The following is a 24626-nucleotide window of genomic DNA, read 5'->3' on the forward strand; positions in this document are numbered from 1 at the left end:
TTAAAACTGGATGTTGTTGACCTTATACTTGAGATGGAAAAATTTGCAGGGCTATGGGGGAAAGAGCAATGGGATAGCTCTTTCAAAGAGCTGGCACAGGCAAAATGGCCTCCTCTCGTGCTGTAACATTGTGATTGCACCTCCGTACCCTGCAGTACATTTCGGCCCCCTCGCTCCACTGGTCAGCAGGGTGCGATTGGAATAAGGGCTTGTCTCCACTCACACAGCGTTGCAGATGGTGGGGACTGAGGCTGCTGCAGAGAAAGGGGAAAATGGGAATGAAAGTTGCCTCATGTGGCCTCACAAAAGAGTGGAATCAGATCAGTAAGCATCCTGCAGGAGAACAATACCTCACCCTCATCAGCCCAATATTTACATGCAGAGCTTCCCCTTGAGTGGCCAGACTGTTTCCAACACAGCAGGAATGGAATGGGGACTTACCAATCCTGCACTGACAAGATAATCTGTTGTACTTTATCTCCACCTTGATTGCTGATTAATGCAGATTCTGACAACCCACTGTGGGTTACTCTGTCTTGCTCCCCTGCATTCCTCTGAAGGCTCATACATATATTGTGTGAACAGTTTATTGAGCACCAACCCCCTCTTCCAAAATATTGAACGAGGCAAGTCAGTGAAATGTCTGGTCAGCTGAATGTGGAGAGCATCGCAGCCAAGCCCAATCCTGTCCATACCACCAGCTACACTTGCATCGCAGCACTGTAGCGCAGCCCAGTTCATAGTGACAAACCCCTACCCAGAGGAACCATCATACCCTTGCGCTCAATGGGACAGTTTGTAAACATGGGATTTTTTTCACAACTCCCAGCTTTGTTACTGTGTCACACTCCAACCCAGGGTAGTGGTTAAGAGACCACCTTTCATCTCAGTGGTGTCCTCTGTCAAAAGCACCATGTCCAACCTTTGATATGCAGCTCATGTCTCTGGATCAAGGCTGTGATGAGGTCTGGAGCCAAGTGCTACTGGTAGAACACAAACTAAGCAGTGAACTGGTTATTGCTGAGTAAGTGGCACCTGATAGCGCTATGAACAACTTAATCGCTTTAATGGCGGATGAGGCAGACATTAGCTGGGTTAAATTTATCTTTGTGTGGGGAAGGAGATTCGGGACTCCTCCACATTGTTCAATAGATCCCAGTATCACAGCTGGACTGGGAAGGACACAGCATCTGCACTTCTCCATTTCTGGCCTCTTGCTCGTCTTTAATTGCTCCATCGGTGGCAGCTGTGCCTTCAGCTGCTGAGGGCCTAAGCCTTCCTTATTTAGGGAATTTCCTCCCTAAACTTCTCTGCCTCTCCTCCTTCAAGATGCTCCTTAAAACTTACTTTGACCAAACTTTTTGTCAATACTCCTGTAAAGTACTGTGGGACATTTTACTATGCTAAAGTGCTCTATAAATGTAAGTTGTTGTAGTACTGAATACCTGCACACAGGTGTAGCAGCAAAATGGGGACGAGGGCCCAGGTGGTATGGATGCAGAAGTATGCCCCAGAAAGAGAACTTCATTTATAGAACTCCTTTCAGAATGTCACTATAGCCCAAAACACTTACAGGTCAATGAAATACTTTAAGTGTAGTACTGTTGTAATTTAGGAAATGTGGTAGCCAAATTGCTCCCACAAACAGCAATGTGACATTGGTTGAGGGGTAAATATTGGCCAGGACACTGGGGAGAACTCCCCTGCTCTTCTTCAAATAAGGCCATGGAATCATTTACGTCCAGCTGCGGGCAGGCGGAAGTTTGTTTAATGTGCAAAAGACGGCAGCGCTGACCGTGCTGCACTCCCTCGGCACTGTGCTGAAATGAAGGACCAGCAAGGGGAATGGTGGAGAAATGCAAAGGCCACGTCTGTCCTTCCTTTAAAGGGCAGATATTTGAAGAGCAGGGAATAAAATTAAATCCATGAGTCGGTTTTAGAAATCCATATATATTTATTAAATAAAAAATTTACAAGATTAGAATATGACAAACATACTTAGTTACACCCAGACCTCATCATAGAGCAGCATTAAATTGGGAAAATGATTAAAAGTAATCATGAGTAAGGAATAAGTATTCCCAAGGTCACATTTCCAAAGTGTTTCAACCATAGCAGATGTCTTGACATTTCTTCAAAATAAGATATTAAAAGTGTTAGAGTGCAGCTAATATATAGATTATGCAGCAGACCCAAACAAAAATTGACGAGCCACAAACGAGGCTTCTGAAAATGCCGTGCATAAACTATATATTTCTCCTCCCACCGTTATTTGAAGTTAAGTCAGATTCACTACCTGGCTTCCACGATCTATGAAAAGCTGTACCTAGAATTAGTATCAAAAAGGGACTTCACGATCAGACAATGTAGAGCAGTAATGAGGTGCATAAAATGGACAATTAGCATTCAGGATATTTGCCTGGGCAGAGTCCTTTACTGGGAAAGTAAAACAGCTGTTCATACCTGGCCTGCCAAAATGTAATTTTACTGCAATAAAACAGGTGCAAAACCCATCATAGGAACAGAGTATTTTAATTGGTGCGTTAATATCAGAATACCCATGATTGCAGATCACAATCTTTTCATTTCTACCCCAGTAATCACTTCAAGAGACTCACGCTAGACACATTGGAGAAAAAAGCCAAAAGGAAACCAGAGCCACCAAGAATCTTTTGATGTCAATAAGCATCTGCCTCTTCATGCAAGATCACAAGTTCAGATTTAATAAAAGAGGATGATGACTGCAGTGTTACTTTCCCAGAGTACTAGGAATCAATGTAGCTGAGAATTACAGCCATTACAAAGCAGATGCAGCCAGGAAACCACTTGTGTTTCCATTTTAGTTTCCTCAGATTGAAAAACTTGACTATCCGGTCAGCTTCACAGTAACCGAACAGCCAGCAATTCATGTTGCACGGAGCTAGATTGCAGCCACTGAGCTCCAGCTCATCCCATCACAGCAGTGTGGACAGCCTGTATAATTCAGCATACCCAGCCAAACTGATTCATGCGGTGAGCGCAGAGAGTGTTCACACTGCATAAGCGTTTTAAAAAGGAAATTGCAAACATGCCATTTCCCCAGAAAACGAGTGGATACCGCTATATTTGGATTATTATAGAAGTGATTGAATACAGGAGCATTTCAGCTTTTAGGTGCATAACCAAGGAATCTCATGGGCCACAAAAAAAATTAAAATCAATGTTCATTAAACTTCATCGAGGTTAAGCAGAGGATGTTTGCAAATACAAATTGCTGTTACAATCAGATCTTAGCATTAAAATTAACAAACTTAACCACTGATGATGCAAGAGTGCCAGGAATAAATCTCCAGGCCCAAAGAATCCAATCAGGTGAAACTTGTGAGCAGTAAAGTCATGTGGAGAACTGCTGTCTGGGCTTCAGATTACCGGGGCTCGGTCAGGCGTGGTCCACAGGCCACTCACCCTTCCTTGACCTTTCATCACGCAGGTGAACTCCACTAAAACAAAGCATTCTTCAGTAAATTGTATTACAAGAGTATAAAACTCTCTTTAAAGTCTGCCTGCTGCCAAGGTTATTGCAGCACCATTCAGCTTTAGACTCAGATTTTGGCCAGTCGTAAGGTGACCTGTACAGAGTTAGTTACACGTTTAAGGGGCACTTCCAGTCCCCACCACATTCTCATTCTGTTCTAGTAAACCTTAAATCCAGCCATTTCACAGGATTATCCAAAAACTTCTCCCCTCCCTAGCCACCCAAGAATTCCCTGCAGTGGCTACAAATGGTTAAAAGGTACCGCGGATGCTCGTTGTACTCCGTGCTGCAGATTCAGAGCACGTGACTAATCAGCGAGTGAGGGACAGCAAGGTGCTCAGGTAATTGTGTAAATGGATAATGACTAAAGTAAATGGAATAAATGTTACAGGAGCAGGCAGTGTTAACTGAATACAGAGCAGGTAGAAGCAGTGCAGAAAATTGGTTTTAGCAGTGGAGGGTAAGGGCCACCACTACTGCACAGTTTCAAGAGACTAGGACAACAGGTACAAACTATTCTGGATAAAAGATTACACTAAATAAATTGCCCGTTAATAGGATGGACTCTGCTGTGCCTACTAGTTTACTTTTGGTAACAAACTCAAATGTGCAATCAATAAAAGTCTCCAGAGACCTCAATAAAGGGAGGCAACAGAGATTAGGACCAACCAAAAAGAGAAAATGCAAATACAAAAACATCTGAAGCTGCTTCTCTTTACACTCGCACTCACTGGGCTGCTTTTCCCAGCCCAAAACTCCACATCTAGGACTCAAGTCTCCGAGCTTTGTGCAGTTAATTAGGTGAATATTGACAATATTCACTGGAAGGAGCACGGTTTCGTCATAGCCAGAATCCAACTAACTCTGGTTTCCCCACACCTTCGAAGATTGCATACTGGCAGCAGGTCACATGCAGGTCAGTAACCAGCCTCCCAGGGACAAGAATCAATCACCACATGTGCGCAGTTCAATATACGACACCTTAAAAATAACCATTGTTGAAAAAGGATTAAAATCAACTTAGATCAAAGAAAATGCTGAAAATACACAGCAGGTCCATCAGCATCGAGACAGAAAAGGCAGACTAATGTCAAGCTCGGTTAGACAGGCTGTGTATTTCCAGCATTTCCAGTTTTTATTAACCAACACAGCCATATGCTTCCGTTGCCTTGTTCAAACCAGTTTTGCTGATAATTCTGCACAGTTTGGACGGGGTTATTGAACAATGTGGACCGCACAGTTTGGACGGGGTTATTGAACAATGTGGACCGATGAACCATTATTAATCTGCTTCAGTGATTGCATCAGAACACCGAGTTAGGGAATTCTGCAAGTTTAAAAAAGGCAGTTTAAAACTAAGAAATTAAAAATACATGGAAATTAAACAAACTGAATTTTAAAACAGCATCGACATTCCTGAACTAAACAACAGCGATTCAGACTGAAGTTGATTTAACTGTACGAAGTCTGTCCTGGACTGTGGACTCGGCAGAATTCCTGTCCGGCGACGGCTTTATTTCGGCACGGCTGACCAGTCTTAGTGACGCCACAACAGGGTTGCCTCTGTGATAGAGATCTGACAGTGGGAGGAAAAAATGGTTAGTTTCATCGTTAACCTCATCTCGACTGCTCAATGAGAAAAAAGGAGAATCGATCTTGGGGTATAGTTCGGTGTCCAGGGTCGCTCAGACCTTAACCACGGGCATGATGTCAGAAGGAGGCGGGGAGCGAGAGTGGGGAACCCCGAGAGAGAGAGATGGGAAATGTAGTCTGTATGGATGCTCATTCACTTCTAGAAGGCACTAGCAGAGGTCCACAAGTACAGCATCAGCCTGCGATAACCTTCTGAATGTGAAGGGCCCTGTCCAATTAAGACCCTCAGTAACGTAGAACAACAAAGAACATAACAAGAATTAGGAGCAGGAGTAGGACATACGCCCCTCCCGCCTGCTCCACCATTCAATAAGATCATGGCTGATCTTCCACCTCAACTCCACTTTCCCGCCCGATCTCTATATCCCTTGATCCCCCTAGAGTCCAAAAATCTATCGATCTCAGCCTTGAATATACTCAGACTCAGCATCCACAGCCCTCTGGGGCAGAGAATTCCAAAGATTCACTACCCTCCGAGTGAAGAAATTTCCCCTCATCTCAGTCTTAAATGGCCGACCCCTTATCCAGAGACTGTGCCCCCTAGTCCTAGACTCCCCAGCCAAGGGAAACAGCATCTACCCGGTCAATCCCCCTCAGTATCTTGTATGTTTCAATGAGATCACCTCTCATTCTTCTAAACTCCAGATAGTATCAGCCCAATCTCTCCTCATAGGACAGCCCTCTTATCCCAGGGATCAATCTAGTGAACCTTCGTTGCACCGCCTCTAAGGCAAGTATATCCTTCCTTAGATAAGGAGACCAGAACTGTGCCCAGTACTCCAGGTGTGGTCTCACCAAGGCCCTGTACAATTGTAGCAAGACTTCCTTACTCTTATACTCCAAAATAGGGTATTTCATCTTAGAGTCAATTCCAGCCCCCCACAACAGACAAAAAAAAATCCAATCCCACTCTCCCGCTTTCTCCCTTTAAAAAAAAAAAAAAAAAATGGACTCTCCCCTGCCAGAAGCGGTTGAAGCATTGGGCAATCTGATCACCTATGTAAAAGCATTTTTCTAATATTCTGACAAAGCATCCTCGACCCGGAACGTTGACTGTTTCTCTCTCCTCGATGCTGCCTAACCGGCTGAGTGTTTCCAGCATTTTCTGTTATTTCAACATTTTTCTAATCTCGACTATAATTCAAAGATCACCTTAAATTAATGCCCACATTACCTCCTCACTGGCCAGTGAAAACAATCTGATCAATATCGGTCTCATCATTGTGAAAAGCTCACTCATTTCACCACTTAATTAACTCGGCTCCAATAGAAAAAGATCCAGCTTCTCAAATGTCTCCACAACTAGAACCCTTCATCCCCGGTAAATCCCAGTGAATCCGAGGCACCTTTTAGATCTTCCCTATAATAAGTGCCCAAATAATCCAACTGCAGCTTAATAAAAAGGTAGTGTTCAACATTGCCTGCTCGCTTGTAGTTGATCTACCCCTTGATACAATGCACTGCCTGAAAGGGTGGTGGAGGCAGATTCAATCGTGGCTTTCAAAAGGGAATTGAATAAGTACCTGAAGGAAAAAAATTTGCAGGGCTACGGGGAAAGGGCGGGGGAGTGGGACTCGCTGAAGTGCTCGCAGAGAGCCGGCACGGGCTCGACGGGCCTCCTGTGCTGTAACCATTCTATGCCGGGTGTTTTTTTTTTAAATATATAAATGAAAGTATTCAAGACCCTGAAGGGAAATGAACTTGGAGAAGCCACTTACCATGAGAGAGAATGGGATGAAGCTCAGAAGAGGAAAGTTGAATAGACAGATCAGATATAACTTTCAGAGTTGAAGAACAAAGAGGGAGAAGGCAAGGGGAAAAAAATCATTGATATAGTGCCTTTCACTACCACAGCCAATTAATCAGCAAATTTCAACACCATTCCCGATAATTTATGTAGATATAACAGATGAAAGCAGCCTCAATACGAGCTGTTCGAACCCCACAAACTGCGTATTACCAGTCCAAGAAACTCTTAGCCCTACCTTTGGCCCATTGCTATCTCCATCATGTGGCTGCCTTTCATTTCTAGTGCCTTTATTTTTACCACAAGTCCCATGTGTGGTATCAATTTTTGAAAGAAATCCATATAAACCACATCAACCATATTTCTTTTATTTAACCTCTTCTTCAAAAATAATTCTGCAAGGGTTTTTTTGAGCATGACCTGCCTTTCAGAAACTTGATCTTGTACAACAGACTTAGTAGTTTTACAATTGAAAGACTAACTTATAATGTCCTGGCTTATTCCTTGGCTTTTTGATTAGAGCCACACTTCCCACTCTTTTTAAAAAAAAAAGAGGTTCTTTTCCACAGAATGTTACAAAGTTAGTTCGTGCTATTTCTTCCATCATTTCCTCCAGGATCCTCAGATGTAAACTCAGGACCTGGTTATTTGTCTACTTTAATTTTAAACGCTGCTTTAGTACCAGCTCTCTGGATATTAACCGGTTCTACACCAATCTCTGCTGGTTCTACAATCCCAATACAGGAAACTTTCGATTAACCGGCCCCTAAATAACCGGAACACTATCCACCGGCAAAATTCAGGAGTCGGTTCAGGTAACTTTTATTACTTTTTTTTTTTACTCCATTTGTTGCTGTGCAAGGGTGTAGCTGAAGCTGTTGCTAAGCTAGAGACGCTTGCAACTTGTGCCGATTGTTTTGAAGCACAGGGTTTGTTGCTTTATACGGAGCTCTGAGCTCCGTATCTTTTACTATAGCGTTCGGTTATCCGGAATTGTTGATGAACCGGCACCACGGCGGTCCCGTCCGTGCCGGATACCAGAAAGTTTCTTGTATCCGCCCCCACTGGAAATTTCAGCATAGTACTTCCTGCCATCCCCTCACTCGTCGCTACAAGCCTACCTCCACATGCATCAATTAACTACTAATGCAGCTATTAATATATCCTGTTCATTTTCTCTACTTCCTTTTGCAGTTTTCCTATCTATCATTTTCCTGGCTTCGTCATCATCATCCGTGTAAGATTTTTTTTTTATAATTCTCCCTATTTCTCCATGGTACCCTAGCCTGGTGTAGTTAACCCTGGGATACTTACCCATTGCTGGCAGTAGAACTATTGAGATTGAAGGCTTCAGCTTCAAATACATGTTCACGGTGACGCAGGAGAGCCTCTTCCACACCAATCTAAACCAGGGATACAAGGATTAAGGACACGATACAAAGGCATAATTCACATGGATTGGGGTCAGTAACAACACAACCGTGGGCCATGAACGCACCAACTGTTCCAGCACTAGGCTGGTCCTAGCCCACTGGTTCATTACCACTCAGATCTCTGGGTCTGAGGAGATCCACAAGGGAGTCTTGGGGAAGCCCCAAGGTCTGATTTTAATGTTTCTGTATTTGTGTTAAATTATTTCTGTTCTTGTAAATGAATCGATCACATTTTCTGCATCAATAGCACTGTTGTTTGGATAGCTGGTTGGGAGTGTCAATATTTGCTGGGAGTTCTCCCACACTTGAAATCTGGCCTGTGGCAGCCAAGCCAAGATGTTGCTCCTAGAAGATCCTTTCGCTCTGGCCCGAATGGCTATTGGAACCCACAGCACAAAATACCAAATTTCTCTTCCACTCACCCCATTTCCCACCTAAAATCCTTCCTAGTGTCCATTCTAAAAAAAAAAGTCCAGTTAAAAACCTGACCAGACTCATGAACAATGCCAGGCAATCTTCACATTTGAACATCGGGACCAAATGACCAATTAGGTTACAAAAGGGCAAAGAAAAATCAGTATCAGCAAACCTGAGCCCCTCTCCCAAAAGGGTTTTGCCAGGACTCCCAAGCTAAATTGCCACCACTAAATCCAACATATTCACTTGAACTGATGGCACCAGTGCTTTCAGACACTGGCCATTCACTGATCTTCCCTTTTGTTCTTCTCTCTTCCCCCCGCCCCCTTCCCTGCCCCTGCACTTGAAAAAATTAGAGATGTAACAGATTTTAAGCCAGTTCTGTTGAAAGGTCATCAACCTGAAACGTTAACTCAGTTTCTCTCTTCACAGATGCTGCCTGACCTGAGTATTTCCAGCATTTTCTGTTTTTATTACTGACCATTCATGTACATTTAATTAAAGCTGCTAAATCATCTTTTTGGAATTTGGTTTATGCAGGTAAATAGCTCATCAGACCCCTCCAACTTGTTATGTTCATTAATAACTGGACATTCTTATTATGAACACAGCTAGCTTCTAGCTAGTCATTTATTCAGTACACGTTCTCTAGGTACAGTATCTGTAGAGATGCTGCATGTGCTCCTGTGTGCAGGCTGCCATCTTGACTGTTGCCTTGTGGGTAGCCTAGCCTCATGGGTAATGTAGTCTTAATTATATATAATATATATATATACACAGCTGGGTAGCGTAGTCTTATACATACAGCTATATACAGCTCTACTGCTCCACCTAGTGTCCACCACAGAATGACATGTTATTGATCACTACACAACTCATTCCCAATTTATCCTCCTCTTCTGAAGCCAGTGGTTTCCACTGGGTATAGTCGCTGTCCAATACCTGGTTCAAGTAACTCTTCTTCAAATGGTCAGTGGGCTCTTCAACCAAATGGGCCCTCACAGCTATTCCCAATCTGGTCCTCAACCGACATCTATATATTTTATTTCTACAACTGCATACCCTTCAAGATGGGAAACTTTGCTCGCTTTCCCCTGCCCTTCCTTAGCCTGGGTGCGCTGAGGCCAGGTTTAGTACCCCTACCTCCATTCTGGTGCAGACCATCTAACAGTTAGGACCAAGGATTAAACCTGGAACTACCAGGGAACCTGGAACTGTGCCAGTTTGCTTGGTAGAGTAAAAGTCTGGATTTCAAAGGTTAGCAAGACAGCAGAGGTAAACCACCCTTTACAGAGTTATGAGAGAGCCTGGAAGTGAATCAACATGAACAGAGGGACAGCAAGAAGCCGAGAAACATTCTGCTGTCCACCAGGTAGAGCAACTTCTTGTTCTTAAAAAGAGACTCCGTACTGGGGAATTAATATTCAGCATCAACAAGCATATTCAGTTATAGCACGTGTTGGATAGCATAAAACTTCCTTTATTCTACCCAATGCATTTTACCAAAGAAAATTAAATTGCATCAGTGCAACTGCCACCTTTGGGGCCTTTGAGAGGAAGAACTAGCACTAAAATAAGTCATATTCTGTGAACCTACACGGCGGTAGACTGCCCAAACTCAGAGGCAGAAATTTCCCTTCCATCGGTCTGGGTTAGCTTTTAACCCAGGTTCTAGAGGTGAAGCAAGTGTGGCAACTACACACCTTGTTCCCAAATATTGGCTATATTTGTGGATTTTAAAGCTCACCACAGTATGAACATACATTTCTCTCAGTAGCCTCCCAGCGAGCAGAGTTGGTCAATCCCAGTCTTTTTTTCAGTATGGGCATGGAGCTTTTGGGGACATATTCCAGTTGATTTGTGGTGCGTTGCGTTGCCTGGGCAGGAGCCTCCATCAGAGTGCTGCTTCTGATCAAATCTGCTTTCCCCGAACCATAGTTTCCTGCAACAGAGAAAAAGTAGATTAGCCCTTCAACTGCAACACATTTCTGCCTTCCCTGTCTGAAAGTTTCAGAGGAATGGACCAATTCTGCATATTTTTCCAATGGTTTCCATCTCTACTCAAATGATGCTTTTAAAGAACGCTCCAGACTGAAAGGCCAAGACACCCCTGTAATTCAAGCAATTTCTCCAAGCATTTTCCCCAGAGAGGTTGTTCTGTGGTCGCTAAAGATTATAAAGATAACTACAAGTAGCACTTTACTGTCCACCCCATCTATTGACCAGCAGGATGTACGAGTCAGTCGAGGCACAGTTCTCACTATGCCACGTACCTCAAACTGAGTCACCACGTATTTACTTTTAATCATTACCGGAGTGAAAATGTAATTGTTGAATGGTTTTCCTGCTATCACATTTGTTAGCCTTATCTCTGCTCCCAGTTTACAAATATTGGCAGAACCAATTAACTGATGTATTGTAAACAGTGCACTAGCAAGAGTTACATGTACAAGTCTCTGCGTACCCAAGAAATTCACTGAAACTTTGGTGATGTGATAAGATGCTATATTTCCACCTCCGTAACATCACCCGTCTCTGCTGCTGCCTCAGCTCATCCGCTGCTGACTCAGCTCATCCGCTGCTGAAACCCTCATCCATGCCTTTGTTACCTCTAGACTTGATTATTCCAACACTCTCCTGGCTGGCCTCCCACATTGCACCCTATGTAAACTTGTGGTGATCCAAAACTCGGCTGCCCGTGTCCTAACTCGCACCAAGTCCCGTTCACCCAGCACCCGTGTGTTGGCTCCCAGTTAAGCAATGTCTCGATTTCAAAATTCTCATCCTTGTTTTCAAATCCCTCCATGGCCTCGCCCCTCCCTATCTCTAATCTCCTTCAGCCCCACAACCCCTCAGATATCTGCTCCTCTAATTCTGCCCTCGAGCATCCCTGATTATAAATCGCTCAACCATTGGTGGCCGTGCCTTCTGTTGCCTCGGCCCCAAGCTCTGGAATTCCCTGCCTAAACCTCTCCACCTCTCTTTCCTCCTTTAAGACGCTCCTTAAAGCCTACCCTTTTGGCCAAGCTTTTGGTCACCTGCCCTAATTTATCCATGTGGCTCGGTGTCAAATTTTTTTGTCTTAATACTCCTGTGCAGCGCGCCTTGGACGTTTTACTACGTTAAAGGCGCTATATAAACACACGTTGTTGTTGTATATAAAAGCATGTTCTCATTTTTCTCCTGTAACTACTAAATCCTCCAGACTGGCTTCTGTCCATCTCACAGGACTGAAACATAAGAAGATAGGAAAGATAGGAGCAGGAGTAGGCCATTCGGCCCCTCGAGCCTGCTCTGCCATTCAATGCGATCATAGCTGATCATCCAAATTCAGTACCCGGTCCCTGCCTTCTCCCCATATCCCTTGATCCCTTTAGCCTTAAGAAATATATCCAACTCTTTCTTGAATGAAACAGGGTTAACCAAAGTCACAAACATTCTACAACAGTGGCTGACATCTTTCCTTGGCCCTAATCTTAGCCACTGTTAACTCCTCCCTTTTCTCAGGCACTGCTCCCCAACTTTCAAAACAGCCATCAGTGCCTCCCCACCCACCCTCAAAATCTCACTCCACGCCAACTGCGACCCATAATTTTCCGTTCCTCCAATATGCTCAAATGTGTTGTTACCACCTAGCTCGGTGTTCACCTCTTCAATCGGGTTTACACCTAGCCCAGAGAACCAAGGGCACGGTGGTCAAAATCACCAATGACATCCTCAGTGACTGTGGTGCATTATCGCTTTCCCCATCTCAACCTCTGGAGCATTTGGCATAGTCAATGTCTCCACCCCCTCCTCCAAGGCTCACCTCTGTGGCACCACCCTTACTTGATTTCATTCCTATCCATCCCATCACAGCCAGCACATCTTGTGACATGGATTCTCCTCCATGAGGAGCCCAAGGCTCCATCCATCAACTCTTTCCACCCCCTTCTACATAGGAAACCTCAGCAGCATTTGCAGTCCTGGGGTCAGCTTCCATAGTTACGTTGATGGCACCTAGCTCTACCGCTCCATCAGTACCAAAATCCACTGCTATCATATGCCAACTCTGTGGCAACATGAAGCAACAATTTCACTTTCCAAATGACTCGTGGTTTCCTCCGGTTTTGAATCTTCTAACTTGTTTGCAACAAACTTTTACCTTGCAAGCAATCACATTCCACTTTCTCAAATTCTTCTTTCAAGCTGGAAATTTCATACTCTCTGGAAAAACAAAGCCACATTTATTAATTCAACAAATTTTCATCGAGTACTGTACTCGTGCATGCTGCCACATGCAAGTTTACGTTGAATAGTTAACTACAAGAAATACAAATCACTCCCTTGATGGGTCAGCACATTCCAGCAAGAATTACTGGAAAGCATGAGAGAGCAGGCGTCCTGGCTCGTTTTCCCAGTCCTAACAAAGGGTCGGAGGCAAATTTTAAGCACTCCTGCCATTGCCCACCTCAAATCAGCTAACTCAACATCGACACGGCATCCCACCAGAGACTGTCCTGATCTGAATAGCTCAGCAGCTCACCATCACCAAAGGGAGCTTGTGCATCCTTGCAAATCTGTGGCACTGAAGTGAGATTATGAAAAGAAACCACAAAGTACAATCCATACCGCTCAGGTGTGGAGGTGCAAAACCCAGTTTTCGTAGTGTTGTAGAGGTTTGAAGGCACAATGACAGGAGTAGATGAGTGACCTGGTAGAGACTTCCTCTTCTGGGCACCAAAGCACTTAATCAACATCCAGTTACCTAAACAAAAGTTAAATATAACTTGACAAAAGCCACCTCTCTTTCCAATAATCTATTAAACACAAAATTCTGTTTTATTACAAATCAAAAACACAAGGAATTTGGGGGGGGGGGGGGGGAAAGGGAAGGGGTAAAAAGAAATAACTAAAAAAGGGTCAGAATTTTGAAGTGACCTATAGTGAACAGGTCAGGATCATTTGTTGGCTCAATTCCAAAATGCACAGACTGAAGTGTGAGATTTTTACATTCAGAAGTGGAGCGCTGGGGACTGAAATACTTTCTCACTTTTGTCACCTTTAAAATCCTCCTCTAAGATGTCAACTTTTGGCTACAGCCTCCACCAGTACCTCAACCAAATGGCAATTATATGGTGAATGTTGGCAGGCTGTTCAACCACAAGGGGTGCATCACAACTAAACCTAAACCCACATTCACCCAATCTCACAAGTACATCTTTCATCAGGAAGCAATCACTAGCAGAAACCATGGATGAATTCCACCCCCATAGCCCAATTCTAGCACCCCTACTGGCAACTAGGCTGAACCAGGAATTGAACCTGGCACCTTCTGATTGAATGTTTCCCATCACAAGGTTATCTACTCTGTGCTGATGCTTTGGATTTTGTATTTCTCCAGGTATTTGACTCAGTCATAATGGCACAGAAGGAGGCCATTCGGCCCATCGAGTCTGTGCCGGCTCTCTGTAGAGCAATCCAGTCAGTCCCATTCCCCCGCTCTATCCCCGTAGCCCTGCAAGTTTATTTCCCTCAAGTGCCTATCCAGTCTCCCCTTGAAAGCATAGAGAGTGTGTCTGCTTCCACCACTTCCGTCAGCAGCGAGTTCCAGGTCCTCACCACTCGCTGTGTAAAAAAGATTTTCACGTCCCCCCTGTATCTCTTGCCCAAAACCTTAAATCTGTGCCCCCTAGTCCTTGCAACATCAATTAGTAGTAGTCTAGCCTATCCAAACCCGTCATACTCTTGTACACCTCGATCAAATCACCCCTCAACCACCTTTGCTCTAATGAAAACAAATCCAGCTTCTCCAACTTGCCCTTGTAGCCAAGATCCCCCATCCCCGGAACCATTCTGGTAAATCTCCTCTGTACCCGCTCAAGGGCCTTCACATCCTTCCTAAAAAAAGTGTGGTGACCAGAACTGGACGCAATACTCCAGTTGTGGCCTAACCAGCACTTTATAAAGGTTGAGCATAACTTCCCTACCTTTGTACTCAATACCTCTATTTATGAAGCCCAAGATCCCATATGCTTTGCTAACCACTCTCTCAATATGTCCTGCCACCTTCAGGGACCTATGCACATTGACTCCCAGATCCCGCTGTCCCTGCACACTAGATGTCTGCATAATTTACCACAATGTGCAGCTGGGTGACGAACAGAAACCAGTGAGGCGTCAGCCTTCCATGATGACCTAGGATTACGACCAGTACAACATTACTTTTGGACCAGAGTTTGTTTTCATTTGAAATTTCAAAGTAAAGGCCACAAATCATTTAACAATATAAAGAGTCTTTTTTCCATTTACTTCTGTGTCTCATGACATTAGCCATGGAGATTACACTTCTTGTTGAATTATTAAAAGCAAATCAAACCTCTGAACTTGAGCCACAATCCCACCCTATCCCGTCCCCTTTTCAGGTTTTTGACTTGGCAAAAAGGCTGTAGCCCTGCAACCCTCCACTTACCAACCACAGTCATAGCCAGGAAGAGACTGAGACACTTGAAGTCCATGGAGGCACAGTGGTTAAACTCGGACAGAGCATTTAACATCACCAGGACCAATAACACCGCTCGGGAGAAACCTGGAGTTTGCAAGAATGTCATGACGAGAGCAGTGACCAGAAAATAGCTGACATGTACAACACATATGTAGATCACATGGAGGTTGTTCCCTGTAAATACAAAAATCAAGTTGGAGCCAATTCGGTACAACTATTGACCAGGTTACTGGTCCACAATAACAGTCACTGTAATCCAAAAGTCATTGCAGGAAGCAGGCCATTTCACGAGCATAAAAAGTTTTGGTTTTTAAAAAATCAAAGATCTAAAAGTTTACAATTTTGGCCTAACAAGGTAAAGGACCACTATAGTATACTCTCAGAATTTTCAAAATTAATGGACTAGCCATTTGGACCACCTCTGGTGGCACACGAGTAGGGAATTGATACGAGCCATAAAGAACAGGAAGGCCCCATGTTCAATCCATGGTCTTTGCTGAATTAGTACAAGCAACTGAGGCAGCAGCTGCCAGACTAAAACACAAGGAATGCAGGGAACCAGAATTCTTATTTGCCAGCGAATGTTCCAAAATGCATGTACATGAACATCAGACAAGTACAAGACAACTTGCTTTTTTTGTTGTTTGTTTTGGGGTGTCTTACACCTCACTGGGTAGCTGAATCAGGAGTCCCGATGTGGGAAATCCCATCCCTAGCTGTATTGCATGCTGCAGGTGACTGGTAGGGAATGTGGACCGGCAATATTTTTCATCAAGTGGAGGTGTTACAGCCCCACTACTGGCCGGAGGGGTGCAGTTACATTACAAGTGGCAGTTCCCATTATAAATGCGGACAAAGGAATTTGCATCACCTGGCCTCTAACCCTTCACCTCAAGACTACACAAGTCTCAACTCCCCACATGCATCGCCACCAGAAATCACCTAAAATATATAAATAATGCCCCATCACATCTTAAACATCCCAAAGCACATCACATACAATGATTTCCTTTGAAGTGAGACAACCCATGTAGGTGAATGCAGTAGTGATTCTGGCACAGTAAGATCCCACAAACAGCAATGAGATGAATGACTAGTCAATCTGTTCTTGGTGCTGTTGGGAAATAAGATTTTGTACATGCAAATAAGATCGAAAACCTTCACATGAACAGTTGCACCCAAAGGCAACGGGGTATACTGAAGTAAAAAAGAGTCCCAGTACAGCTCCTTACCAGTCCAGTTCAGGAGGTACTGAATGCTGTTCAGCCTCTGGCTCACTCCCAGTTCCAGGTGGTCGATCATGTACATCACCATGCCAACAGTCTGGTTCATCTTCAGTAGCTTCTCCATCAACTGATCATAGTAAATAGCAGTCTGGGACTGATGGGCAGAAAATAAGGCCAGGTTCGACTCTACAAGCAAACAGATCTTCAGTGTCACACAATAATCCTTCAAAGGCCTTTTACAGTAGTCAGAGCCCTAACATTTCCTTTGCTTGGTTTGCAAACCTTGTTAAAAAAGATCCTTTTCCATATGCCAAAGATCTTCTCCTGAAAAGGTGTAGAATACCTGCACTTACTACTTGTCAGGTACTCATTACCTATAGCTGGGTAAATCTTAGTGAGTTTAACAGGTGTGAGTAAGACAGACAGACTATGTTCTGGCAGGACAGGACATGTTCTCACAATTCCCCATTGAAAATCAACCACATCACCGTGCCAAGAGATGGTCAGAAGCTTCCTCAAAAGGATGCAGTTATTTCAGACTGCTCTTCCACCTTCCAGTAATCCATTACATAAACACGGTCAAAAGCCTGCAAGCAGGTATAGGAATAGGAATTAGGTCATTTGGGCCAAAGAGCCTGTATCACCATGTTACCCACGAGAGCTCCACCTAATCCCAATTTCCTGCCCTCCCTGCATAGCTTTGCTTCTGAAATAACTATCTTCCTTTTAAGCATCTCAATTGATTCTGCATTTTATGGGCTTCTGTGGCAGTATAGTTCAGGCCCACAACTGGAGTAAGGAAATTATTTTCCAGATTCACTTTCCAACTCCCCTCCAAGCACTATAGGCAATGCAAGAGAAAGGAAAGGAAGATTAAAGATATTTAAATTGGTCAAGAAATGATTCAGGAGAAGGAAAATATAGATCCTTAAACGGTTATCACCATGAAGTGTGAAGGATCAAATTCTGTAGATAATCCGTACCCATACAAGAACTAGCACAGTGAAACGACAAGTGTGCAGCCATTTGTTTGCCAAGTGCACATTTAAATTCAGAGAAAAGCCAACAAGATCAATAGTTTCAGTCTGCTCCTACTTTCACTGGTCAAATTATTTTTTTAAAACCTCTGGAGCATAACTCAGTCTCAGCAAGCAAAGCTCATGTAATTGAATGTATAGCAACCAACTAGTGTTGCATTCAACACATTCCACTCACCAGCACTTAAGAACATAAGAAATAGGAGCAGGAGTAGGCCATTCGGCCCTTCGAGCCTGCTCCGCCATTCAATGAGATCATGGCTGATCTTCTGCCTCAACTCCATTCACCGGCCCTATCGCCATATCCCTTGATGCCCTTACTAGTCAGAAATCTATCAACTTCTGTTTTGAATATACCCAATGACTGAGCCTCCACAGCCCTCTGGGGTAGAGAATTCCAAAGATTCACCACCCTCTGAAGAAATCTCTTCTCACCCCAGTCCTGAATGGCCGACCCTTTATCCTGAGGCTGTGGCCCCGGATTCTAGACTCCCCAGCCAAGGGAAACATTCTCCCAGCATCCACCCCATCAAGCCCTGTAATAACTTTAAACATGCTCCTGTTTAAAGAGCTCAGGCTGCACCCATGTTATATATGTTTTGGATCAACAGGTAGAGCAGTAGCAGACCAATACCCTTTTCACTTTAGGTCAGTCTGGCTCACAAGTCAAAGCATTGTTGGTTCAAGTTCCACGCCAGGATTTTACACACAAAGCATAGAAACATAGGAACAGGAGGAGGCCATTTAGCCCCTTGGGTCTGCTCCGCCATTCAATGAGATCATGGCTGATCAGTGACCTAACTCCATATACCCACCTCTGCCCCATATCCCTTAATAACTCAGAGGTCTCATTCTTCAGAAGCCATTAAACCCAGGCCGTCTGCCTCAGGTGGATGTTAAAGATCGATGCCATGCCATTATTCAGAGTAGGGAGTTCTGCCAGTGTCCTTGCCAACATTCCTCTCAACCAAAATCCTCAGCAATAGATTACCCGATTCTTATGTTCATTAATAAAGACATTCTTATTATGAACACAGCTAGCTTTTGCTAGTTACTTTATTGAGCACATGTGGACTAGGTACAGTATCCGTAGAGGCTTCCATCTTGACTGCTGCCTTGTGGGTAGCCTAGTGCCTCATGGGTAATGTAGTCTTAATATACATACAGCTGGGTAGTGTAGTCTTATACATACAGCTATATACAGTTCTACGGCTCCACCTAGTGTCCACTATAGAATGACATATTATTGATCATTACACCGATTAGTCATCACGTTACAGGTATGTGCGTGTGTCCCCCACCCACAGATAGAGAGGAGAGGAGTGCAGTATTTTTTCTTTCCCTCCCCCCCCCCCCCCCCCCCCCCCCCCAATACGTTCTACAGGATCTCAAACCAAAGGAGATGCTTTTAGTGATGAGTTGTAGGTGGTGGAAATCCCATGGTACTGATTTGCAGTGTCCCACAAACTGAACTTCTGTAATTGCCCTCATTTAATGTCCTCCCTCTTCACCACAAGTACAATTTTAAAAAGGCAGTCAAGTTTCCAACCACTAAGTTCTCTGCTCCCAAAGCAAAAGGTTGCTTACCCAACTTGCTGTGCACCTGATGAGCACGTGCCCTGACCTCCAGGAGGTCAGTTAGAATTGCTTGATGACCTTCCTGTAGCTCCAAGTCCTGGTGTACCAATTGTCGACTGACATTTTCTAAAAAAAAAAGTAAAGCTTTATAAACTCTAAACATTTCTTCTGCATAGGAGAACCTACTTTACATCACATAGAAACTACAGCACAGATACAGGTCAGTTGACCCAAATCGGTGTTTATGTTCTGAACAAGCCTCCTCCCACCCTATTCCTTTCTCCCTCGTATTTATCCAGCTTCCCCTTAAAAGGCATCTCTGCTATTTGTCTCAACTACTCCATGTGGTAGCGAGTTCCACATTCCCACCACTCTCTGGGCAAAGAAGTTTCTCCTGAATTCCTAATTGGTAACTAGCTTATATTTAGGGGGCCTAGTTTTGAACCCCCCTACAAGCAGAAACATCTTCTCTACGTCTATCAAATCAAACTCCTTCATAATTTTAAAGACCTCTATTTAGGTCACACACACCCCTCAGCCTTCAGAGAAAAAAGCCCCAGCCTCTAGTCTTTCCTGATAATTATAACCTCAGTTCTGGTATCATCTTTTTAAATTGAAAAGTGAATTAATTATTGGCTCCAACATTCTACAAGGAACCAAAAATCAGTACCACAAAATATTGAGGCAATTTATAGCTTAAAGGGCTTAGGACCTTTGTAGCAATGTGCTGCGATACAGATGTGCAACCAGAGTTGGGCTGTCAGAGGCATGTTTCCACAGGGAAACTGCACAAGGTAGTTCATTCTCTGAAGCACTTTGGAACGTTGGAGACATAAGGCTCTAAATCAGTGCAAGGTTTCTCCCTATTCCACCCTACTAGAGTCCTGCCTAGCTGCAAAACAGAATCTGACTGATAGACTTGATCAGTTTTCCTGGCTGCTTTTGACAGACAGGACAAGGACGCACTGCAGTGTTATTTACACTTTTGGTCAAGGGTCACAATTCCAAGAGCGATCCGCTCTCCCCAACACTCAACGTAAAGTGATTGACAATGGTGCATTGTCAGAGGTGCCAGCTTTCAGGGGAGACTAAACCAAGCACCCCCCCCCCCCACCAATCTGCCATTTCAGGTGGATGGAAAAGATGCTGTGCTGTGTGAACAGTGTCTGCCTCATTTATCTACAGTAACCAGGACCTGCACTTCAAAAGTAATTGGTTGGCTATGAAGCACTTTAAGACGTCAGGAGGTGATGAGGATCTATATAGATCCAAGTCCTTGCTCTCACTGCATCCTTTCTACCATCCAGCTTTTTGGGATCATGCTCAGTGCAACTACTACTGTACAAGCATTCTATATACTACTCTGCATAGTAAAAAATTAGCATGACAACTCAAATTTGATTGACAGCTTTGTCTGCTATTTAAGACATTAACCCATTTAAAAGATGCGAATACATTGGTTAAAAGAGCAGGAATATGAATATCATAGGAACTGGATAGTTAGCATTCCAATATTTAGTGTAACGTTAAGGTCAAGACTAAGAAATGTTACTTTCACTGAAAATAAAAGTAATGCATTGGAGTTATGAATACACTGCTCATTCCACTTGAGGGGTATCAGCTCATGAAACACACAGTAGTTGATGCAAGGTCAACGACTTGAAACGTTAACTCTTTCTCTCGCCACAGATGCTGCCTGACCAGCTGAGGGTTTCCAGTATTTTCTGTTTTTATACGGTAGATCTTTGGATAAGAACACAAGAAATAGGAGGAGTCGGCCATATGGCCCCCCCGAGCCAGCTCCGCCATTCAATAAGATCATGGCTAATCTTCTACCTCAACTCCACTTTCCCGCCCAATCCCCATATCCCGCGATTCCCCTAGAGTCCAAAAATCTATCGATCTCAGCCTTGAATATACTCATCAACTGAACATCCACTGCCCTCTGGGGTAGAGAGTGCCAAATGCAATAGCTGGAGTGGACTAGTTTAGAAGGGTAAGCTTACCCATTGTTAACGTGATGCCCTCAATCAACTTGGCAACTTGCTGGTGTCCGCTAGCAATGAGCTCCTTTTCCTTGGTCAGCTTCTCCAGGTTTCCAGTAATGGAGGACTCCAGATCTTGCTGACCGTCCTGTAGCTGCACCTGTTGCTCCAGCAACTCATTCTGACTGTTAACGACCTTCTCCAGTGACGAAGCAGTTAGCTCTTGTAGTTCCTTTTGTCCATCCTGTAATAAATTACTATTTAAGACCACTCTTACTATTGAAGTTCAATAGCAAACTCATGATTCAGGATCCAGGCACCTCAAGAAGTTTTATAGCCAGCTAGGGACTGAAGTCAGAGACTGATGGTGTTCCTCTGTAGAGGATGCAGTACTAGAAACATAGGAGTCTAGAAATCTATCTAGCTCCTTCTTAAAATATATCCAGTGACTTGGCCTCCACAGCTTTCTGTGGTAGAGAATTCCACAGGTTCACCACCCTCAGTGAAGAAATTTCTTCTCATCAGTCCTAAATCTCCTACCCCGTATCCTGAGACTGTGACCCCTCGTTCTAGACCCCCCAGCCAGGGGAAACATCCTCCCTGCATCCAGTCTGTCTAGCGCCATTAGAATTTTATACATTTCAATGAGATCCCCTCTCATTCTTCTAAACTCTAGTGAACACAGGCCTAGTCGACCCAATCTCTCCTCATACGACAGTCCTGCCATCCCAGGAATCAGTCTGGTGAACCTTCACTGCACTCCCTCTATGGCAAGTATATCCTCTCTTAGGTAAGGAGACCAAAACTGTACACAGTACTCCAGGTGTGGTCTCACCAAGGCCCTGTATAACTGTAGTAAGACATCCTTGCTCCTGTACTCAAATCCTCTTGCAATAAAGGCCAACATACCATTTGTCTTCCTAACTGCTTGCTGCACCTGCATGTTTGCTTTCAGTGACTGGTGTACAAGGACACCCAGGTCCCTCTGTACATCAACATTTCCCAATCTATCACCATTTAAATACAATGCCTTTCTGTTTTTCCTACCGAAGTGGATACCTTCACATTTATCCACGTTATACTGCATCTGCCATATATTTACCCACTCACTCAACTTGTCTAAAATCGACTTGAAGCCTCTTTGCATCCTCCTCACAACCTCACCTAGTTTCAGGTCGTCGGCAAACTTGGAAATATTACATTTGGTTCCCTCATCCAAATCATTGATATAAATTGTGAATAGCTGGGGCCCAAGCACTGATTCCTGCGGTACCCCACTAGTCACCGCCTGCCACCCCGAAAAAGGCCCATTTATTCCTACTCTGTTTCCAGTCTGTTAACCAATTTTCAATCCATGCCAGTACATTACCCCTAATCCCATGTGCTTTAATTTTGCACACTAACCTCTTATGTGGGACTTTGTCAAAGGCCTTCTGAAAATCCAAATACACCACATCCACTGGTTCTCCCTTATCTATTCTACCAGTTACATCCTCAAAAAACTCCAGTAGGTTTGTCAAACATGATTTCCCTTTCATAAATCCAGGTAGACTTTGTCTACTCCCGTTGATATTTTCTAAGTGTCCTGTTATCATATCCTTTATAATAGACTCTAGCATTTTCCTTACTACTGGTGTTAGGCTAACCAGTCTGTAGTTCCCTGTTTTCTCTCTCCCTCCTTTTTTAAATAGTGTTGTTACATTTGCCACCCTCCAATCTGCAGGAACTGTTCCATAATCTATAGAATTTTGGAAGATGACAACCAATGCATCCACTATTTCCATGGCTACCTCTTTTAGTACTCTGGGATGCAGGTTATCCGGCCCTGGGGATTTATCGGCTTTCAGTACTCATGGTGGCTCCAGTTAATGAGTGGTTTGCAGACAGGCAGCAAGACCTGCTAACAGCAGGGAAACCAGTGATCAGCATTTTTTGCTAATCAGTGGTCCAAATAGAGCACTGCTCACACACTTGTCCAAAAAAAAAAAATCAAAGTCCCACCAATTGATTTCAAACATCAGTTGTATCAGGTTCAAACCAATCTTCTGATTCTAATATAAATCTAAGTTTTTGATGGCATTAATATGTAGTGCCTTTAAGATAGAAAAATGGCCCCCAGGTACTTCAGCAAAAGAGAGCTATGATTAAAGTTACAGTGAATGGAGGGAGAACACATTTACCTTCAGCATTTTCATGGCTTCTAACTGACTGGAAGCTGTAGCCACCAGAGAGTTCACCGTCACTTCGGTCCTCCGCTTGAAATCCTGCTGCCGTGTGGCGTAGCACACAGAGCGTGCCCGGTTACTGACTATATGGTATGCATTCCAGGTGTCAGGGTCCATATCTGCTGTACATTCGGCTAATGTCTTGAGGCCAGCGGGGTGTGGGAGGAAGAATAAATCGTCAAATTAATATCAGATACAGGAAACTCTTCGGTATCCGGTACCGACGGGACCAGGATGGTGCTGGTTGATCAAAAATTTCGGATGACGGAGAGGGTTATCTACAGAGGCTATTTTTAACAAAGAAAATTTTTTAAAAATCAAGAAATGTGCAGTATACAGTAATTGGGTACTCACCTACAGAATGTGGTGTTAAATGGATGGTGGAAGATGCTTGATTAAGTACAGTACTGCCAGTTGAGGGTAATGCAATGCAATGCAATGACTACCAGCAGCGTGGGAGACACACAGTACCCCTGTAAAATGGCGGATCAGAAGAGACTACCGGCAGCGCGGGAGAGTCAGACTCCTGTTACAGGGGTATTGAGGTGTTCCGACTTCTGACAGCGCCAAGAAGCCGAGTAGTGGCAGTTTGGAGAACTACCCCCACTGACTAACTTGACCACCGCGGGAGACTCGGACTCGGCAACTTTGTCGGTTATTGAGGTGTTTTCGGAGTGAGAATTTTGCCACTTAGAGAATTCAGGCTATTTAGGTGCTGTTTAAACGAGTTTCCTGTACATACTGTGCCAGGCTCCTTGTCTTGTGACAGTTACTCTAATCATCTACAGCCATTTTAGCTGCTGCTTCACAAACACTGAGCTTTAGTGCGCTCTGGCACCGTAAGTGCCAAGAGAAGGGAATGTGAATGCCACAGGCCAGGCCTCGCCTAGCTGTTCGAAGGACTGGACACAAGCATCTTGGTCTGGGAAGCCTGTAAAATACAAAGCTGGAGAGGAAGATTAGTTAAAATAAAATTGGGATAAATAACTAAGACCTGCAGGGGACACCACAAAATAAAGTCAGTGGAGGAGCAAATATCCAGTTCACACTTCAGCAGCATTTAGCTCACTGTACTGGTGAGTTCTAAACTTCAGACATGTTGTGTGGATGAAACAGAACAGGAGAGGTGACCCTGGACACCACCGAATGCCACCAGCAGTTAGCCGAGGAAGGGCACCATATTCCCAGACCTTAAAAATGAAAGACATCAGGTAGTACTCTTGTTTTTCAGCTGAAGTGGCATGTGATACACACTCACAGCACGATAATTAAAAACAAAAAAGGTACTGCTATTGTACAAGTGGGAGGCTCTAGTGGCAAATACACC

The 24626-nt window shown here is 44.0% G+C and overlaps 1 protein-coding gene across 1 annotated transcript in view; it reads right to left on the reverse strand.

Annotated features, from left to right (window-relative positions):
• Nucleotides 1-1934: 1934 nt before the first annotated feature.
• bmb (brambleberry) overlaps nucleotides 1935-24626 on the reverse strand; it is a 31070-nt gene continuing 8378 nt past the window's right edge. The window contains exons 3-12 of the mRNA XM_085987368.1: nucleotides 23255-23440; nucleotides 21096-21318; nucleotides 19099-19215; nucleotides 16481-16660; nucleotides 15216-15422; nucleotides 13376-13511; nucleotides 12909-12970; nucleotides 10528-10706; nucleotides 8229-8317; nucleotides 1935-5090 (exon numbers count right to left, since the gene is read on the reverse strand). Coding sequence (XP_085843494.1) covers nucleotides 4967-5090; nucleotides 8229-8317; nucleotides 10528-10706; nucleotides 12909-12970; nucleotides 13376-13511; nucleotides 15216-15422; nucleotides 16481-16660; nucleotides 19099-19215; nucleotides 21096-21318; nucleotides 23255-23440 — 1503 coding nt within the window. The 3' untranslated portion in view covers nucleotides 1935-4966. The remainder of the gene's footprint in view (nucleotides 5091-8228; nucleotides 8318-10527; nucleotides 10707-12908; nucleotides 12971-13375; nucleotides 13512-15215; nucleotides 15423-16480; nucleotides 16661-19098; nucleotides 19216-21095; nucleotides 21319-23254; nucleotides 23441-24626) is intronic.

The sequence above is a fragment of the Somniosus microcephalus genome, chromosome 5 (assembly GCF_052327205.1).
Source record: "Somniosus microcephalus isolate GS21.2 chromosome 5, FLI_Smic_1.0, whole genome shotgun sequence".
In the NCBI taxonomy this organism is placed as follows: domain Eukaryota; kingdom Metazoa; phylum Chordata; class Chondrichthyes; order Squaliformes; family Somniosidae; genus Somniosus; species Somniosus microcephalus.